Below are 17,165 nucleotides of genomic sequence, written 5' to 3' on the forward strand. Positions count from 1 at the left end.
ACGAGACGCGCATGGAGGTGTGTGTCAGGTAATGCGAAAGAAGAAGCAGAAGAGACGTGATCACCTACACAAGAGGAGACCTTAAAGGAAATAGGCACCACCATGTTCACACCGCCACTACACATAAGTTTGTACAGTCGCAGCGGTGCTGGGGTGCACATGCGCAACTCACTGACAGACCCGCGTCAACTTCAGGAAGCCAGCTTGAATGTGCCCGGGGAGGACTCCTCTACGGAGAGAAGTGGGCGCTAGCTTAAATGCTGTAGGGTAGCCAAGAGGTGGTGGAACGCCTTTTCGGTCATCGGAATTGCTTACGAAGTGCCGAGCTGAAGAGAGAATCCTCTGGTGTCGGGTCGCTTGACCCCCGCCTCCTGGCGCTTTCTCAAGCTCTCACTGTGCTCTCTCTCGCCGGGATAGGCTTGTGTACGGATGGCCCGGTGTACTTCTTGTGCTTTAGTTTGCTACCCTCGTTTTCACGTCTCCCTCTTCCATGTTCACAGAACTGCCCCCTCCCTCCCCCCTCCCACCCCAGCATGTAGGCCAAGGGCACACTGAAGCGGTTTTCTGTGGACGGCTTGAAGGCCCGAGTCCTGAAGAGTTGCCCGGGGGGGTCTCTTCCTCCTTTTCACCATATTGGGGCTTCGCTCATTCGCCTCTGTGCCTTCCACGCTCGTGACTCAAGATAAGCTCGATCTCAACGCTGCCTCCGATGAAAGTCAGACTGCCGTAGCGGATGAGATGGGGGCTGCACGACTGTGCTTGAAGTGCCACCTTGATGGGGGGTAGCCTCTGGAAGAGCAGAAAGCAAAGGCCTTCGAGGCCATCCTGCAGGCACACGAGGGACTCACCAGGAGCGCATCGGGGCGTTCCCGCACGGTGGCCCTACCTCCCTTTCGTGAACGGAAGGGGCAACGGGAGATCTACTCCCCCCCTCCCTCCGGGCTGCGCACTCGTCAGTCGCCACGCGGCGCAGGCGAGGGCGTTCGATTATGCCTGCCGCCAAGCGGGTTACGATAAGCACCGGCCCACCCCAGCGCTACAGCGACTAACACGGTGGTCCACTGAATCCCTCATTTGCGGCCCTGTCCGGGGTGACGCTCGCGTCTGGCCCAAAGTGCGAGGCCGACGACATGAAGAAACGCGTGTGCCGGTCGGCGCACCGCTGGCGCCTGGGGGCCTTGGGCGCCACAAGCGGAGTCCTACAACTTCTTCAGGGCCCTCGACCTGCCAGAGGAGCGTCCGCTTACCGTCCCGCACGTCATCCCCAGTCTGAGCTGCGCACACGCGCCACGTGGTGGAGGCGAGTCAGCGGAGACGGCGGCATCTCTCCCCTTTTTTTTCGCTCTTACGGAATTACGATGTGACGCGGGGGGCCGGGCGCCCGTGTGGGGCCCACGCGGCACGCAAATGAGTGTGGCAGCGCCTCACGGAGGCGGAAGCCGAGTTTGCTGCATTGACACGCCCTCTCCCAATCTTCTCTGAGAACGATGCCGGCTATCCACCGGCGCGAGCTGGAACGTGGGCGTGGGCCAGGGCGTGGCCTGAACCACCGTGGACACATCATCACCCCATCCCCTGTGGCGGCTATGGCTATGACTGGCAAGACTTTGGTCGCTGCAGAAGAGTCTCCGGAGGACGACCTCGTGGCGGCGGTGCGTCGCATCGCTTGTCGGATCTGCGTAGCCAACCCTCTCACGCCCCCATGGCGCGAGTCGCGGGCACGCATGGAGGAGGAGTCGCCGTTGGGTTTGGCTGCCGAGGCAAACACGCTTTAAAGAGCGGAGTGCATATGGAGCGAAAGGGGAGGATTGGTGAGCTGCCCTCTCCAGCGTCTTGCAAAGCTGACCGTGGTGCTGCGCAATCCAGGGCTCTCCATCCGGCCCTTTGCATCGACTCTGCCCCTTACGCTCCTGCATGCTGCACACCACCACCACCCCTTCCTCAACCCCGCGTGGGCGTTTTCGCTAGCGCGGGCGTGCAGAGGCAAACCTCGCTCCGTCCACGGTGAACTTGGATGGGATGGCCCTCTGCTGTGCCTTGACGCCACGGCACATCTCGAGCTGCCCATGTTGGATGCGCAGCTCGTGCGCCGTACGTGGGCTGGTATGGCGTACAATCGCACCTCCTCCTACCAATGACGAAGGCAACGACGCGATTTGCTTCACAGCCACGTCTCTCGGTGGATGGGGTGCATACGCTCATCACTGTACGTGCTGGGAGCATCGAGGCGGCAGCCCTACGTCTCACCTTCCCACAGCTGAACGCATGGCTCTGCGTACCAGCAGACATGGGTAAGCAAATCGGATGACGCGAGACGTGCTCGCACGAGGGCAGCACAGTGAGGCAGTACTTTGACCCGCCCAGGGGTGCTGCGTCAACCCATCCAGAGAAGACGCTGCCACTGTGCTGAGGGGCTGTGCTGGCGACAGTCCACTTCCCCTCCTTTGCCGAATGTGCAAACACACAGCTGAATGGGGTTGGTGGCATTGTGCGAGGTCTGTCGGTGAGCAATCTGGGCGAGTACCCACGCACGGTTGGCTCTACGAGCGGAGCATGGTGGTTGTCTTCATAGTGGGTTTGCTGAATCCTGCCGGCACACTGTTGCATAGCTTTGGGGAGTACGGCCTCGTACCGGGGCCGTCTCTCTCCCGCTCGTATGTGAAGGGTGGCGCGCTGTCACCTCTGAGCGCTACCTTTTCCCCCGCTGTGCAGAACCCCGAGAGAAGCCACCGAGCGACTGTAGGAGACCCAAAACCAATTAGAGGATTGCTGCGGGGTGGTCACTGCTTAGCCACGGAAAGCCCTAACGAAGTGCGACTGAGCCCTCGAGAATGCACCCGAAGAAGCATGCACGGGCACCGCCGAAGAAAGTATAGGGTTAAAGCCCCTTGTTCTCCGCGTTCGGCGAGGCCAAATGAACCTTGGTACAGTTCCTGCATGCTGAACCGTGAGTTTGGTCAAGTGACTCCTCTCACACTCTCTGCGTTGACGGCTCATCAAAGCAAAAGGGTGATGTCCAGCACTCGTGCCATCAGGCCAGGATACTACCGAGTAGTCCTCCTACACTCATGCTCTTGCGTGTTATCTCTACTGTGCCTTTTTATCACAACCTCCAATGTGGTGCTTCTCTGCATGTGTGGGAGCTGCAAGGATGAAGGGCACCATAAGGATCCTTTTACGGAAGGAGTGAGGGTACGACTCGCCTTCTCACAGGGGACTCAACGAGAAGCACAGACAGGCAATCATGGCCTGCGATCTCGCCCTTTGTCCAGCTATCCACCTCCATGCGTCCTCTGTTCTGTGCTTGTCATTCTCTTCATTTGTTTTGAGGTTTCACTGAATGAGTTCCTCCTCTTTTCGTTTCTGTCCTTACCTTTCATGTTGCTCTGTTCACCTGACGACCAACACCTCTGCGCCATCCTTCCCCATGCGCACATGCCTGACGCCTGCTTTGGAACGCAACAGGGAGAAGAGGGTAGCCGTACATGCGAGACTGCGGAGAAAAACGATCGTCGCCTCCCCCCCCCCCCCATTCGCCAAGGGCCGCTACTCATGCACATGCGCCAGCATGAACATTAACATAAAGAGGCACACAGCAGCGGCAGACGAAGAAGAGGTGCACTCGCTTTTCTTGCCCACGGTGAGACTTGCTCCTCCTTTTGCTCTCGGTCTTCTCTCATGTCTACCCTTTCCGCCCTCTTCTGCTTCTTTCGTCGTGCGGACCCCTTTCAGAGTGCGCCATGTCTCTCATGCCGGGGCACCCGGTGCCTCGCTCTCAGTGGGTGGAATCTGCGGAGGTCTGTGCGGCATGCGGCAAGCGGTTTAGCTTTTTTACCTCCAAGGAGAACTGCCCGTGCTGCGGGCGACTTTTCTGCTCCTCGTGTCTCTCAGCGCAATGTACGCTGTTCCCGATGTCTGCACCCAAGGCCGTGTGCATCGATTGTTTTCGGAAAACTCAAGACTGGCGTCTTTCTCAACTCGAGCAGCACGCGGCCCTGACACCGGCGGACGTAGGCGCCGCATCACTTCCTCTCTCTACCTCGATGGAGGCGCTGGAGTTGAAGCTGAAAGCGCTCGATGAGGAGTTCGATCGCACCAAAGCCGACACCCGTCGCCTTCGCGAGGAGAACGACACACTCATCAATCTCCTCACTGCCAAAGACACCTGTATTGCAGAGCTGACGGAGGAGCTCATGAAGGCCGTTGCCTCAGCCGACGCGGCAGCACAATCGGCAGAGAAGCTACAGCTGCAGTTGCGGGACGAAAGGGACCAGAGGGAGAGTACAGCACGACAACTTGAGGAGGCTGAGCAGAGAGCAGCAAGTGCTGCTCAGGCTAGCGAGGCCATGAATGCCCAGATCCAGGAGCACATGCAGGCGAAAGTAGAGTGGGAAGCGTCGGCGGTAAAGCTGCAATCCGCCGTGCGGAAGGCGGAGGACATGTCTGTGCAAAGTGCCGAGGAGCTGAGCGAGTTGCGCGCCGCGATGAAGACCATGAACACCTACAGTGAGGAGAAGATCAAGCAACTGACTGCCCAGCTGCAGTCGATTGTAGAAGCCAGCACTCACCTTCAGAAGGACTACGACCGTAATGTAGAGTCTCTGCGCGCAGCGGAGCAGTCTCGAATTGCTTCAGATGCGGCGCACGACAAGGAGCTGCAGCGCCTCAGAGAGGACCTCTCAAAGGCGACATCTGCCCTGGCCCAGGCACAGGAGCGATACGAGCGGCAACAAATTAGCGCACCGAAAATTACTGACGACGCCGCGGCTGTCGATGGGGTAGAGAAGCAGCGTGAGATCGCTACTCTTAAAGAACAGCTCGCTTCTTCTAGTGCTGCGCAGCGGCACCTTCAAGGCGAGCTCGACCGTGCAGTGGAAGAGGCTTTACGATTGCGTGAAGATGGCGCCCTCAAGTCGGAGGCCGCCAGGGCGCTAGTGTCGGAGCTGCGCACACAACTGAACGCTCAAAGGACAGCAGTCCAACAAGATTTACCGCGGGAGCAGGAGGCGAACGCACGCCTCCGTGCAGACCTGGCAGAGAAGGAGCGGCTTGTTACGAAGCTGCGGCGTGGCTGTTTTGAGGCAGCCACGGCGGTGCGAGCGGAGCTGGGGGATCTTCGCGGGAAGCTGGTGGAGACGAAGCTGTCGTACGAGGAGGGGCTGCGCTCGTGGCAGACGTGGCTGAGCGAGCTGCGTGCTGCGGTGGAGGCGGCGCTGCAGCAGCAGGTGTTGATATCGGCAGCCGCATCACCATCGGACATCGCTGCACTGCCGCACGTCCCCGCAGCGACCAAGTCACGATGGGCCCAGGCTACTATTGTAGAGGAACTGCAGTACGTAAGTGTTTCCAATGTCAACGTGGGCACTATCGCGCCTGTGCCTGGTCTTGAGAAGTGGGAGTTCGACACTGTTGCCGAAGCACAGCGGGGTGGCGAGGCCGACGTCCTCATGCGCATTGGCCACCAGATCGCGCTGAATTTAAACCTCTTTCCTGACAGGGCCTCGCAGCACCGGTGGGTGTGTCTGCTGGCAACGGTACAGGCAAACTACCGCGCCAACCCGTACCACAACAGAGTGCACGCGGCGGATGTGATGCAGGGCGTGTATGCGCTTATATGCCGCTGCCCTGGCCTGCTGGCGCACATGACGACCGTAGAGAAGCGCGCAGTTGTGTTTGCAGCTGCCGTGCACGACATCCGACACCCCGGCCGATCAGAGATGTTTCTTAGAAATACGTTTGACGCGATGTACATGCGCTACAACGCATCGCAGGTACTTGAACAGATGCACACGGCAACGGCCTTTCACCTTCTGGCAACACCGGAGCTCGACTTCACGCACGGCGACATGAGTGACACGGAGGCCCTGGAGTTCCACGGCCTTGTTGCAGCGCTCATTGGCTGCACCTTCATGGGGCGCCACGCGTCGTTGATGGAGCAGTGGTCGCGCCCTCTCCAGGAAGGCAAAACGTATGACGTGACTGTTGCCGCGGATCGACAGCAGGCACTCTCGCTGTTTTTGCACGCTGCCGATATCGGGGCGCAGGCTCGTGGGCTGGCGGTGGCGCCGAAGTGGCTGGGCATTGTGGAAGAGATGCGCGCGCAGGGCGACGAGGAGGCGGCGCGCGGGCTACCACCGAGTCCGGGGAGCAGCCGGAGTGCGAGTCTTGAGAGGGGACAGCTCTTTTTCATGGAGATGTTTGTCGTTCCGCTGTTCGACCTTGTGCACCAGATGTTCCCTTCCATTGAGTCTCCAATGCGGAATCTGCGCGCGCTACACGCGCACTATTGCGCGGCGCTGCAGGAGACACGTGAGTTCCCTCCCCCTGTGCAGTACAGGACAGCCACGAAGCCGGTGAGCAACACGGTGGAAACGACCCGCACAGAGGCCCTGGATGCGCGCGAGGCTGCACTGAAGAAGCGGGAGAAGGCACTGAAGCAAGCAACACAGCGACTGCGGGAGGCGACGGCGACCGTGGCTGATCGGGAGAGGCAAGTTGGGGAAAAGGAAGCCGCTGTGATGAGAGCGGAGACTTCTGTAAGCACTCATCGAAACGAAAGGCGGTCAGTCCCCTCGTCGATCGATGAAGAGAAGCTGCTGCGCGCCACTACTGCCGTCATCGCGCGCGAGGCACGGGTGGAGCGGGGGGTGGAAAATGTGGAGAAGATGACGGCAGCGTTGGAGGAGAGAGAGGCGATTGCGTCTCGTCTCACTGAGCAGCTGGCCACTATTGCCGAAAAAGTGAATCAACGCCGTCAACTCTTGCGCTACCGTGAGGCGCGCGTGCGGGGATTGGAGGCGGCGTTGCGTGCTGAGAGGTTAGGTAACGTCTCGTCGGAGGATTACATCACGGGGCTGGCGAGTTGTCCTCTGGTTAAGCCAGTTACGACTGCGACGCGGTTTGATCGTGTGTCGCCGCCTGCTGTGGTGGTGGTGAAATTGGAGAGTGCACTGGAGAAACTCACTTCTGCGTTGCGGTACATGTAGGAAAGGAGATGCAGCCGGTTTCCCGAGTGGAGAGGGATGGTGCCAACAGCGGCGTGCGTGTCCAAGCTGAATCATACATGATGGAGTATACCCAGATGGGTAAGGACTGTCAATCGGTATGGGAAGAGGAGACCATTACCGATGCTCTTACGAGAGGAGAAGCGGAGGCAAGGAGACCCTTCGCAGATGCCAGGTGAGGGTGGAGCTCTCACTTCGCTTTGGATGCCGCCCGTCATCAAGGCACGGCTGTTGTGTGTTTGATCGCGGTCACGTGAAGTCAAGCACACACACGCAGGTGAGTGGCCAAGCCCCAAGAGGCGCTTCTGCAGTTCCTCAACTCTTCTTCGTGCACTCGCTTAGCGAGAAGGTGTCGCAGAGGTGGGGAGAGTTGGGAGTGCCGTGTGGGCTTCTGCGTCACCACCATCGCCAATTGTCCATCCCCTGGCCGAAGAGAAGACTAACGCAGGTGGTGTTGATGTGGGACTCAGGAGGCGGCGGAGGTGGCACCAGATGCGTTCTCTCTTCTACACTTACTGTTACACCTGCTATTCCTCTCGCTTTCGCTTCCCGCTCTCTCTCTCTCTCTTCTCTCCTGCTGGTGCGGCGGCGTCTTTTCGACACGCGGTTGCCTTGTGCTGCTCATTCCGCATTTCTACACGCCTTCTCGCCCACTACGCGTTTGCGATCGGGTGTGTGGGCGCCACTTGTTGTTTTGCCTCTCAGCAGCACAACGCGCCTTCTTCTGCGTGCGCTTATCGCCTCTCTTTCCTCCCCTCCCTCTTCACTTTCACAAGCGGACGGTGCGACGGCCAGCCAGTCTATTCTCGTGCCTGGGCCACCGCTGCCGTGTTTTCTGCGCTCGTTTTGTGTGGTGCGTGCTGCTGCATCTCACAGCAGTGCCTCCCTGCACTTTTTTCTTGCCGGCGCTGTCCTTTCCGTAGGCAACTGTACACCGCCTTCGCCCTTATGCACACCTCCAATCGGAAAGTCGACAAGGCGCCTGCAGCGTCACAGAAGGCCAATGAAGCGTCCAGAGGCTCAAAGTTTGGTTCTTTCGTCCGGAGCGATGCCGTTCCCGGCTACGCAGGCGTTGAGGATGCTACACTTATGCCGCAGCTTCCAATACCATCACCGATAATGCCGTACTACGGACAGTATTCTCCCATCTGCGCTCTCTCCCCTGGTGCCGCACCGATGGGATTTTCCATGCCCCCACAAACTGGCACCGGCTCTCCGCAAATGTGGATACCCGGTATGATTCCACCTCCACCTGGCGCGAATTCGAACGCGACGCTCACCCCTCATCCCTACGTATCGCAGTATGGTGCCGGTGCACAGCCCATGATGTACGTACCACTGCCATATAGCTACCCGCCGTGCATGGCAGCGACCGCGACCACCTCCACCCCGGCGTTGGGGGCCTCTTTCAATGGTCAACAGTCTGCGAAGGCGGCAGCGCAGGGAGCGACTCCCCCGTACACTTCCACAACGGCTGCCCTTCATCAGTCGCACTCCGGTACCGGCGAACCACCAAACCTCTCCCCGCCTTTCATGGAAGCACCATCAACGAACAGCACAGTACCAACGCCATCGGCGGTGTTGATGCCTGCGCCAGTGCCGAGCATCACGACCATCGAGCACTCCGCGATGCCTCTCATGCCCAACACCGTGTTGCCACCTGGCGACCCATTCTGTCCTGCAGGGGTGACAGTGCCGTCCCAATACGCCACTGCATCGGCTCTCTGCTTCTCTGACGCCCCTGCCGCGGAGGAGTTACTTTCCGTGCGCTCGCATCGGTGCAACAACGTGGCCAACGGCTTTCCGGCTGTGTCGCAGCAAAGTGAGATGCAGGCAACCCCAACGGATGCTGTTGCTGCTGACATCAATGCACCTTAGCGCACTTCTCTTCGCTTTGCTGCCATGCCAATCCAATTTTCGTCGACCACAGCTGCGGAGTCCTCGTTGCACGGCATGGGGATTCAGCGAGGGGCTTCTCTCCATTTTCTTAGCGTTTCACTCCTGCCCGAGATTCCAGACGCAGGCTTCTGCCACGGAGTTGGGCGTATGGTTACTGTGGCGAGCGCTGTTCTCGTGCAGTCCGTTGTGTTCTTCTCTGTCTTTGGGGTTTCTTTTGTTTTGCTTGATTTGCATCTATCGGACACTGCTGATCTCGTTGCTACGAGCGGATGACATCTCGGCTGCCTTAGGGCCGCATAGCGGAAATGAGGGCGAGAAAAAATGAGGCGAGTGCGAAGTTGCCTTGGTCCTTTTTTTCTTCGGCTGATGTGAGAGCGGCCAGCGCACCCTGCACACCTGTCTGTGCCTGCGTTGTGCCCTTGCCGACGACTGTGGTACGTGTCACATACATGCGCACCCGGGGCACGTGCGAAGGTTGTTTGGGATTGGCGTCTGTATGTCTGAGAAGCGATCCGACTCAAGCTGCAGCTGATCTCATTTTTCTTCACTGGCTGCACTCCACTCCTGTGAGGTAAGCAAGTCTGCTTCCATGGAGTGCGAGTCTACGCTCTCGCTCCGCGAGCGTGTGGGGTTGAGAAGGCAGTCCTTGATGTGAGTGACCTTACGCGCACTCTTCGTTGCTGCAAAGCGGGTCTTTTTCACTGAGCAAGCGAGTTCCGCCCAATCGGCAGCTGACAATTTCTTTAGGCGGGCAAATGCCGCGTCTTTCTCTTTTGTCTGCCATGCGCAGGTCTGCACATCCGCAGCAGCAGCGCTGCCCCCCTTGGCTACCATCGTTGCCTGCTTCTTTTTTATGCATTTGCTTCTCTCCTCGCCTGATTCCTGCGTCACTCTTCCTTTCGGTTCTTCGTGTGCGTCTCCTCTCCTCTCCACAATCGCCTCACTCACAGCTCAGGAACACGCATGTGGGTCTCAAAGGCCAGACGAGCGCTTTGCTTGTCGGTTTTCTGGCGGTCCTCAGCGTTCTTTGAGCTCTATGGTCGTGCACATTCGACAGAAGTGGCTGAGGTGCCGCCGTCACCGCAACCATCGAGCCGCGTTGCGCCCACGGATGAGGCGTGGAAAAGGTGTCAAGCGCTGCTGCAGCGTGTTCAGTCGCGCATGTACATCCACCCAGGCCAGGCGCCAGCGGAGTTGTGTAGAGAGGCGCTGACCAGCATCGAGCATCTACTTGCGTCCTCGCCGACGCGCCGCTGCACCGCTGCGCGCAGACTCTGGAGAGACGCGCTTGCACTGCAGTCTTATTTGCCGGCACATGACATCAGTGCAGCAGCCGACACGGCCAGTGTACTTCTGTTCTCCGACCAGGCACAGCGAGGGTGCCGTGTGTGCTCGCAGGCTGTTGGGCACCCCCAGTCCCGTCAAGGACCGCGCAGTGACACAGAGCTCATTGGCTATCTGCGACTGTTAAGCGTGCATTCCATGTGCGCGTGCTACTCACATGAGAGTTTCTCCCCCGACTGGTGGACCGCTCTCGTTGACTCCGTGGACGAGGCGAAGCGTGTCATCGCGGCAGCGCCTAAGCCTCGGCGGGCACCCATGGCGCATGCACTGGAGGTGTTGGCGTGGTCGCTGGACTGGCTGCATCACCACAACGACACGCCTGAGAGACAGGCATTGGGGGCCCTGAAGGCGAAACTTCCTCAGTGGCTTCCGTTTCTCTTTGACGAGTTTGACGCCACCACCGCAAAACTGTCGTCACAGTCTCTGGCGCTCTTGCCTCCACGCTGGCTGCTGATGATGACCACACACCCAGAAGGCGACAGCGACGCCGTAGCACTCGAAAGGCTACTGCGCCACGCCTTGGGCAGAGAGAAGCGATGTCACAGCAGCAACGTGTTTCAGCTCTCCTCTCGCATCGCCGATATTCTCGTTCACCGCTTCCCCCACCACCCGAGCGCCGCTCATGCGGTCGCTACACTTGGTACAGCCTTACAGTGCTCGTCAGTGCACTCGTACGGTACAACGCGAGAAGGCTTTGACAAGGCTCTTGGCGTGCTTACACGCATGTCTGGGGCGCAGCCCTACTTTGCCACGCAGGCATTGCTGCATCACCGCTCGACTGAGACGTCGGCGAGGATACAGGAGGAGCACGGAGACCTACTCACTGGAAACCCTCACCTCAACTGGAGAACGGCCCTCAACTTCACAATGAAGCAAGTGGAAGCGGCCGACCCTCACTGGCGCGTGTATCTCCCAGAGACGCTGCGGCTTCTCAGCGATGCTGGCAAGTTGAAGCAGTTTTGGAGTCTCCTGCAAGAGTACAACGCAGTGGATGCAACTGCCAACATCTCTGTCGCCGCTTCGCTAAGTCGTGCGATGCAACTTAGTGCGAGATGGTGGCACGCGATGGAGGTGATGGACCTGCTTGTCAGCGCCCCGCCGCCTCGGGACGCCATTGAGGATCAGCTGGTGACGACGGCGTGCGCCGGCACCCTGCGGGTGTTGCTGCAAGCGAAACGGTGGCAGGAGGCACTGCGTGTTTTCTTGATGGTGGGCGATGCTTTTCCGCCAACAGAATCGGCTGTCGTCTCCAGGCTGCTTACATCGATGCCGATGTACGCCCCTTGGCAGATGGCTCTCGCAGCGGCGACACAGAGGGGGCTGACTTCCGACACCACTCGGATCATTTTGCTCTGTTTACATGCCGGCGCATCAGCAGCCCTTCTGCCGCCCGCTCATCAACAGAAGGCGTCCGCACTCATCTTTGCTCAACATGGTCGGTGGGACCTTGTACGCACCGTTGTGGAGCAGCGTCCCATCGATGTGTCACTCTGGCGTACCCTTGTCCAGGCGATGGAGCATTGCGCAGACGCCGTGGATGAGCAGACGGCGGCCACCGTCTTCCCTGTGCCGCTTCCGCATGACTGTTGGCATGACATGTCGTTTGGGAACGCATTCGCGCATCTCTGTGTGCAGCGGGGCTGGCTATCCCTCCTTTCATCGCACCTGTCGTGCCTTCTTGCACCACCAGCCTCCCCAGTCACACCGATGTCTCGTCTTGGAGTGGAGTATGGGCATCTCCTCCGCTTTCTGCAGTCGAATCGCTTCCCACCAGCAGAGTTTGTCTTCACCGACTCGTACGTTGTTCACCAGCTCATGTCGTGTGTGACAGGCAGACGCGTGTCCGTAGTGGCGAAACTACCGGCGGCGTCTGGATCCACCAAGCAGCAAGCCTCCATCTACTTGCGCGTTCCTTACGAGATCCTGAGCGTGCCGCGCGGCGAGGGCGACGGGACTGCAACTGTGCGGGTTACATCCGCTCCCACTTCCACGTACCTAAAAGAGCATTGCATTTTCATTGCTGCCAGTGGTCTTGTTGTCGGCTACAAAGTCCCTGCGTCTGCCCTCTTTACTTCCGCGCGTGGGCTCCTGAGGGTGTTGGGCAACAACGGAGTATACCGTCTCGCGTATCACATGTCGGTCGCGAGCAGCGGCCTTTTTCTTCTCTACCCCGCCTCTGCCAGTCTCACGTGGTACTCCTTCAAGCTGCGTGTGCGCCTATGCGTGGCAGTGATGCCGGCGGCGCCGTACGTGCCGCTGTTAGCAACATCGTTTTTTGACCGCTATGCGATGAGGTGGCGCAGCGGTGAGGGCGATTGGCACGAGGTGGAGGCCGTTTTGCTTGCTACGAGTGGACAAGAGGTGCGACACGCGTGGCGGTCCCTCAAGGTGGATCTGAACGCGGAGGGCTGGGGCCCAGTCGAGCCTGATGCAGGAGCTGGCGACATGTATCACATCCTGGAGCTCCAGGTCTCACGTCGCGCGCCAACCATCGAGGGCAATGCGATGCTAGCAGATGTGGAGGTTTTTACGTGCCACGGGCGTTCACTCAAACCGCTGAGCGCCGACGATGGCGAGGCGGCGGAGTGGGACTTGTAATGCGCCCCTGCGTTGCCGGTGCTATCGATCCTGCTGTGCGCGTTCTCATTCATCTGCACCCACGTGCGCATGCACGTATGTCTCAGTCTGTGTACCTGTGCGTTCGACAGTGCAGGTGCGGTTACTCCTCACATTTCACGTCTTCCTTAACCGATCTTTGCATTCTTGCCTCCTTAACCCCCGGATAGGCGAAGGGACCGCAGAAGAAAATATCATCCACGTGAAGGGAGGCCTCTTCTCGTGTTGGTTCGATCGTGTGCGGATGGCAGAAGCGCGGGGAGGGCTGTGACGCGCTCTGCTTGACATCCTACATGTGGGTTTTGCTCATCAGAAGAACGCGTCTTGGCGTCGGTTGAGGGTCTCTTTCCTCTACGTTCCGCTGCCCGTCATGCCTCCCATGTCCCTCACCTGCGCTGTCACTGGTTATTGCTCAACTCCGCACTCCCTGTTTCTGCTTAACTCTCACATACGTTTCCTCCTCTCTCTCTCTCTCTCTCTTGTACTGCCCCCTTCAACTATTGCTGTGATCCTCTCCATGCGTCTATCCATGTCGAACCTCACAACACCTGCGATCAGAGACAAAACTCTGCCCTTTTCCCTTTGTGTGTCTCTTCACCCGTGGCGGCTCTCCGTTGTTTTCCTTCTCTTGCCTCTTCTCTTCACTCAATTTTGTTACACCGTTTCCCTTTCTACATTGCACCTCGTCAAAATCCTCATGCCCTCGCAGACCATCGTCGTCGGACCTCAAACAGATGCTCACGCCGCCACACTGGCGGCAGCGTTGGAGCGGACAACCCCAGGAGACACAATTGTGGTGTCTGCCGGCGTCTTTGAGGAGACGGTACATCTTCTCTTTAACGTCACTCTAGCGGCCGCACCGGTACCGGAGAATTCAGAGGACACCAGGTCCGTACGCGCCACCATCATCGGCACTGTGGTCGTCTGTGCGAACGTGACGCTCGATGGCCTGGAGGTGCGTGGGATGGTGGACGTGCGCAAGGGGCACGCCGTCCTCGAAAGGTGCGATGTCCATCACGGCTCTGACGGTGTCCGGGTTCACCCTGGCGCCACCGTCACGGTGCACAGCAGTCGCGTACACCACTGCGTCGCCGGTGGTGACGGCGTGTACTTCATGGCCGGCTCTTTTGGAGAGGTGTCTCAGACAGACATTTTCGAGTGCCGCGTGAACGCAATCCACGTTCAGGGCAGCGAGGCCGTGCTGCGGGAGAACCGCATCCACGACTGCGCCTTCGGCGTGTACTATGAAAAGAAAGCAGCTGGGCTATGCGAGCAGAACACGATTGAGCACGTCCGCAAGTTCGGTCTGTACGTGACGGATGGCAGCAACCCAGTCATCCGCGGCAACACCGTGGGCTGGTGTGGGATTCTGTGCTTCTTCGCGTCGAAGGGCGGCCACAGCTCATGCAGCGGGAACACGTTTGAGGGCTCTCTTCACGTGCTCGCCGAGTGCCCTGTGCAGCTGACGGGGAATCAAGTTAGTGGCACCGTAGACATTGACTCAGGGATGTCCCCGGTAACAGTTGCAGGATAGCGCTCTTCTGGTTGAATTGCTCTCCCCCCGGACTGTCCATCTGATGTATACTATCCACGTAAACTACGTCGCCTAGTGCGATTTTCTACTGTTGTCATTGTTGCTTGTTTTGTTTCACATATTCGCTCTTGTGCCCGACCCGCCCCTGTACAAGCCTTGCCACCTCCCCCCTCCCCATCTTACCGCCCGTGTGAGGCGCTCCTTCTTTTTTTGGGTAGTCGCTGCTGTACCTGTCTCGTATCATCTCGTCCACTCTTGTCTGCTCCTCGTGCACTCCGGCAATGGTGGCACGAGAGAGTGTGGAGTGGCTTCAGTGGGTATTGATGGACGTGCCCGAATAGGCGTGCGCACGTGTGGCTGCATCTTTTCCCCCTAAGCGGTAATGGAGCAAGTCGCCCCGTTGCTCCCTCTTCTCACTCAGATCTCAAGGAAACGGCTACTGCTGCGCACCACTGCTCTAAAGTGGCTCTCTCTTCCCTCCTTCATGCTCTTTCCTCTGCGTACTGTTTTTCTCATGCCTTCACGCCTTCTCCATCCCTCTTTCGCTCTGACCAGGGCGGCGGTGGGCTGAACCGCGCCTTTCTGTGTGAGTCTTCGTTTTCTTCCCAGTAATCCTGATCACGTACTAAACACCGGCACTTGCATGCGAGTGCCACTTCCTTGGATTCTTCTTATATGGGCTGTTCGTCGGCAACAAGGAGCGCCTGCGCGTCTGTGCATAGAGAAGTGTACGTGTACACGTGTAAGTCGACTCGTGCCGCCTCTGCCGCTCTTCTCTCCACGCCACTCTGCCTGGATTTCTTCTTATCTGCGTAATATGTGCTGCTGCATCGGAGGAGCACACAATCTCATACGCATTGTATATTTCCCTTTCCACGTGGCATTCTGCCACGAACACAACAACACAGCCACGCACACGCCCCATTCCAGAAAGAAGAAGTGCGCCCGTTGAGAGGAGGCTGCGACCTGCGCTGTCGCTTTCGCACTCCTACAACGTTCTCTGATCTTCTGACTCTCCGCGAGAAGCCTCTCTTTAGGCTGACACGTTCGCACCTGCACGACATCGACAGGGGGGAAAGAAGGAGACGGCGTGGCAAAGAGGGCAACGTGTTTAGTATAAGCCAGCCAGTAACACGGCCGCCCTCTGCTGCGGTTGATGTGCCTTATGTCTGCAATGTTCTCGAGTGATGTGGATGATGTAGGTCAGACGTTGCAGAGCGCGCGTCGCTCTACTGTATCTATTAGTCGCCTGACAAATGAAATGAGTGAGGTGCGCGAGATGGCAGAGGGCTCGTTTGGTGTAGTAAAGTGTTACCGTCACGACTTTGACAAGCTCGAGTACGCCGTCAAACAGACGAAGCGACCAATCTGCGGCGAGTCGAATCTCCAGCAGCAGCTGCAGGAGATTTATGCGCTAAGCTCCTTTCCCCACCGACACATCGTCCGCTACTTTGATGGATGGGTCGAGGACCAGGCCGTCTTCGTGCGACTCGAGAGGCTGGATGATTGTGTGGCATCTTTGCCGCCTCCCGTGAGTGAGGCTGTCCTCACCGCCATGCTTCATCAGACGTCTATGGCTCTCTATGAATTGCACTCGCACGATGTTGTGCACATGGATGTGAAGCCGGAGAACATCTTGAGGCGTCAACTCGACACCGACACGTTCATTTTCAAGCTGTGCGATTTCGGTTTGACGCGTCCCCTTAATGGCAAGAACTCCGTGACAGGTGAACACTTTCTCGGCCTCAACGATGACGATGGCGACCGGCGATACATGAGCCCTGAGCTGCTGAAGAACTTACACGACGTCATTGGCCCGCCTGCAGACATGTACGCCCTCGGAAAGAGCTGCGAGACGATGATGATCACTGCCAAGGAGGATTCCTCGGCTGCCAATCTCAGGCAAATGGAAGGCTACTCACCAGGATTCAATGCGCTGATTGAGTCGATGCTATCTGAAGATCCTGCTCGCCGTCCCAGCGCCTTTGAGGTTGTACAAGCGACGCTGCCGGAGAGCCTCATGAGTGACAAGCGACTGCTCGAGCTGCATCGCCGTATTGATGACATTCGCAGCGAGCTTGCCAAACTGGATGAAGATGGGGATGACATCCCCTCGTCACTGCACACGTGACCACGTCGACCCCCCAAAACTGTAGCAAAACGAGTACAGGCGGATGCTCGTGTCTCGTCTAGACCGCGTGCTTTTATGAGTGCTCGCTTTGCAGTGGAGGTGCTGACCTTCTCCGTCTAGCACCGACTAAAACGAGCATATTTTCTCTTCCTTCCGCCATTCTCTTTCCTTATGCGTGTCCGCAGTCATCCTGCCGACAGCACATTCTGTTTTGCCTCCGTCTAGTTTTTTAATCACACCCTTCCTTCTGTGAAAGTGCACGCCGTCCCTGCGCGTATTATCTCAGTCTTCAGTGTTCACTCCGTGAGGCGGCCAGGCCGCCTGCAGCTGTTCGTGAGGTATGCCTGTGGAGCTCTGGTGTGCGCGAGGAGGGCTGGGGTGACGCTGTGCCGAATAGGCTTGCTGTCATGATCGCATGATGCACCAGCCTACACTGAATCGTGCTGAGAATACCACTAGTGCACGCGTCCGTCTACTGCTCTGTCTGTGCTGCCTTGAGGTGACTATTAGGGGCCTTCCCACCGGTCTCCGACGCCAGGCCGACGGTGCCCAAAGCCGCAGTACGCGGTGCGACCCGCTGTGGCAAAAGCGTCTTGGCGGCCGCACCCTATCGCGCCATGAGGGCAGAGATGCGCGC

The 17,165-nt window shown here is 58.5% G+C and overlaps 5 protein-coding genes across 5 annotated transcripts; all 5 read left to right on the top strand.

Moving 5' to 3' along the window:
- Nucleotides 1-3,740: 3,740 nt before the first annotated feature.
- LBRM_29_2740 (conserved hypothetical protein) lies at nucleotides 3,741-6,986 on the top strand (the record flags this gene model as incomplete). Its single annotated transcript, XM_001566566.1, has 1 exon — nucleotides 3,741-6,986. One exon carries the CDS (start codon nucleotides 3,741-3,743, stop codon nucleotides 6,984-6,986), a length of 3,246 nt encoding a protein of 1,081 aa, XP_001566616.1.
- Nucleotides 6,987-7,952: 966 nt separating this feature from the next.
- LBRM_29_2750 (conserved hypothetical protein) lies at nucleotides 7,953-8,882 on the top strand (the record flags this gene model as incomplete). The annotated part of the gene is made up of 1 exon (XM_001566567.2): nucleotides 7,953-8,882. The coding sequence occupies one exon, from the start codon at nucleotides 7,953-7,955 to the stop codon at nucleotides 8,880-8,882; it is 930 nt and encodes a 309-aa protein (XP_001566617.1).
- Nucleotides 8,883-9,866: 984 nt separating this feature from the next.
- LBRM_29_2760 (conserved hypothetical protein) lies at nucleotides 9,867-12,845 on the top strand (the record flags this gene model as incomplete). The annotated part of the gene is made up of 1 exon (XM_001566568.2): nucleotides 9,867-12,845. The coding sequence occupies one exon, from the start codon at nucleotides 9,867-9,869 to the stop codon at nucleotides 12,843-12,845; it is 2,979 nt and encodes a 992-aa protein (XP_001566618.2).
- Nucleotides 12,846-13,560: 715 nt separating this feature from the next.
- Nucleotides 13,561-14,397, top strand: LBRM_29_2770 (conserved hypothetical protein; the record flags this gene model as incomplete). The annotated part of the gene is made up of 1 exon (XM_001566569.2): nucleotides 13,561-14,397. One exon carries the CDS (start codon nucleotides 13,561-13,563, stop codon nucleotides 14,395-14,397), a length of 837 nt encoding a protein of 278 aa, XP_001566619.1.
- Nucleotides 14,398-15,553: 1,156 nt separating this feature from the next.
- LBRM_29_2780 (putative serine/threonine protein kinase) lies at nucleotides 15,554-16,528 on the top strand (the record flags this gene model as incomplete). The annotated part of the gene is made up of 1 exon (XM_001566570.2): nucleotides 15,554-16,528. The coding sequence occupies one exon, from the start codon at nucleotides 15,554-15,556 to the stop codon at nucleotides 16,526-16,528; it is 975 nt and encodes a 324-aa protein (XP_001566620.1).
- Between the last annotated feature and the right edge of the window lie 637 nt (nucleotides 16,529-17,165).

Source organism: Leishmania braziliensis, chromosome 29, assembly GCF_000002845.2.
Source record: "Leishmania braziliensis MHOM/BR/75/M2904 complete genome, chromosome 29".
NCBI classification, from domain to species: Eukaryota; Euglenozoa; class Kinetoplastea; order Trypanosomatida; family Trypanosomatidae; genus Leishmania; species Leishmania braziliensis.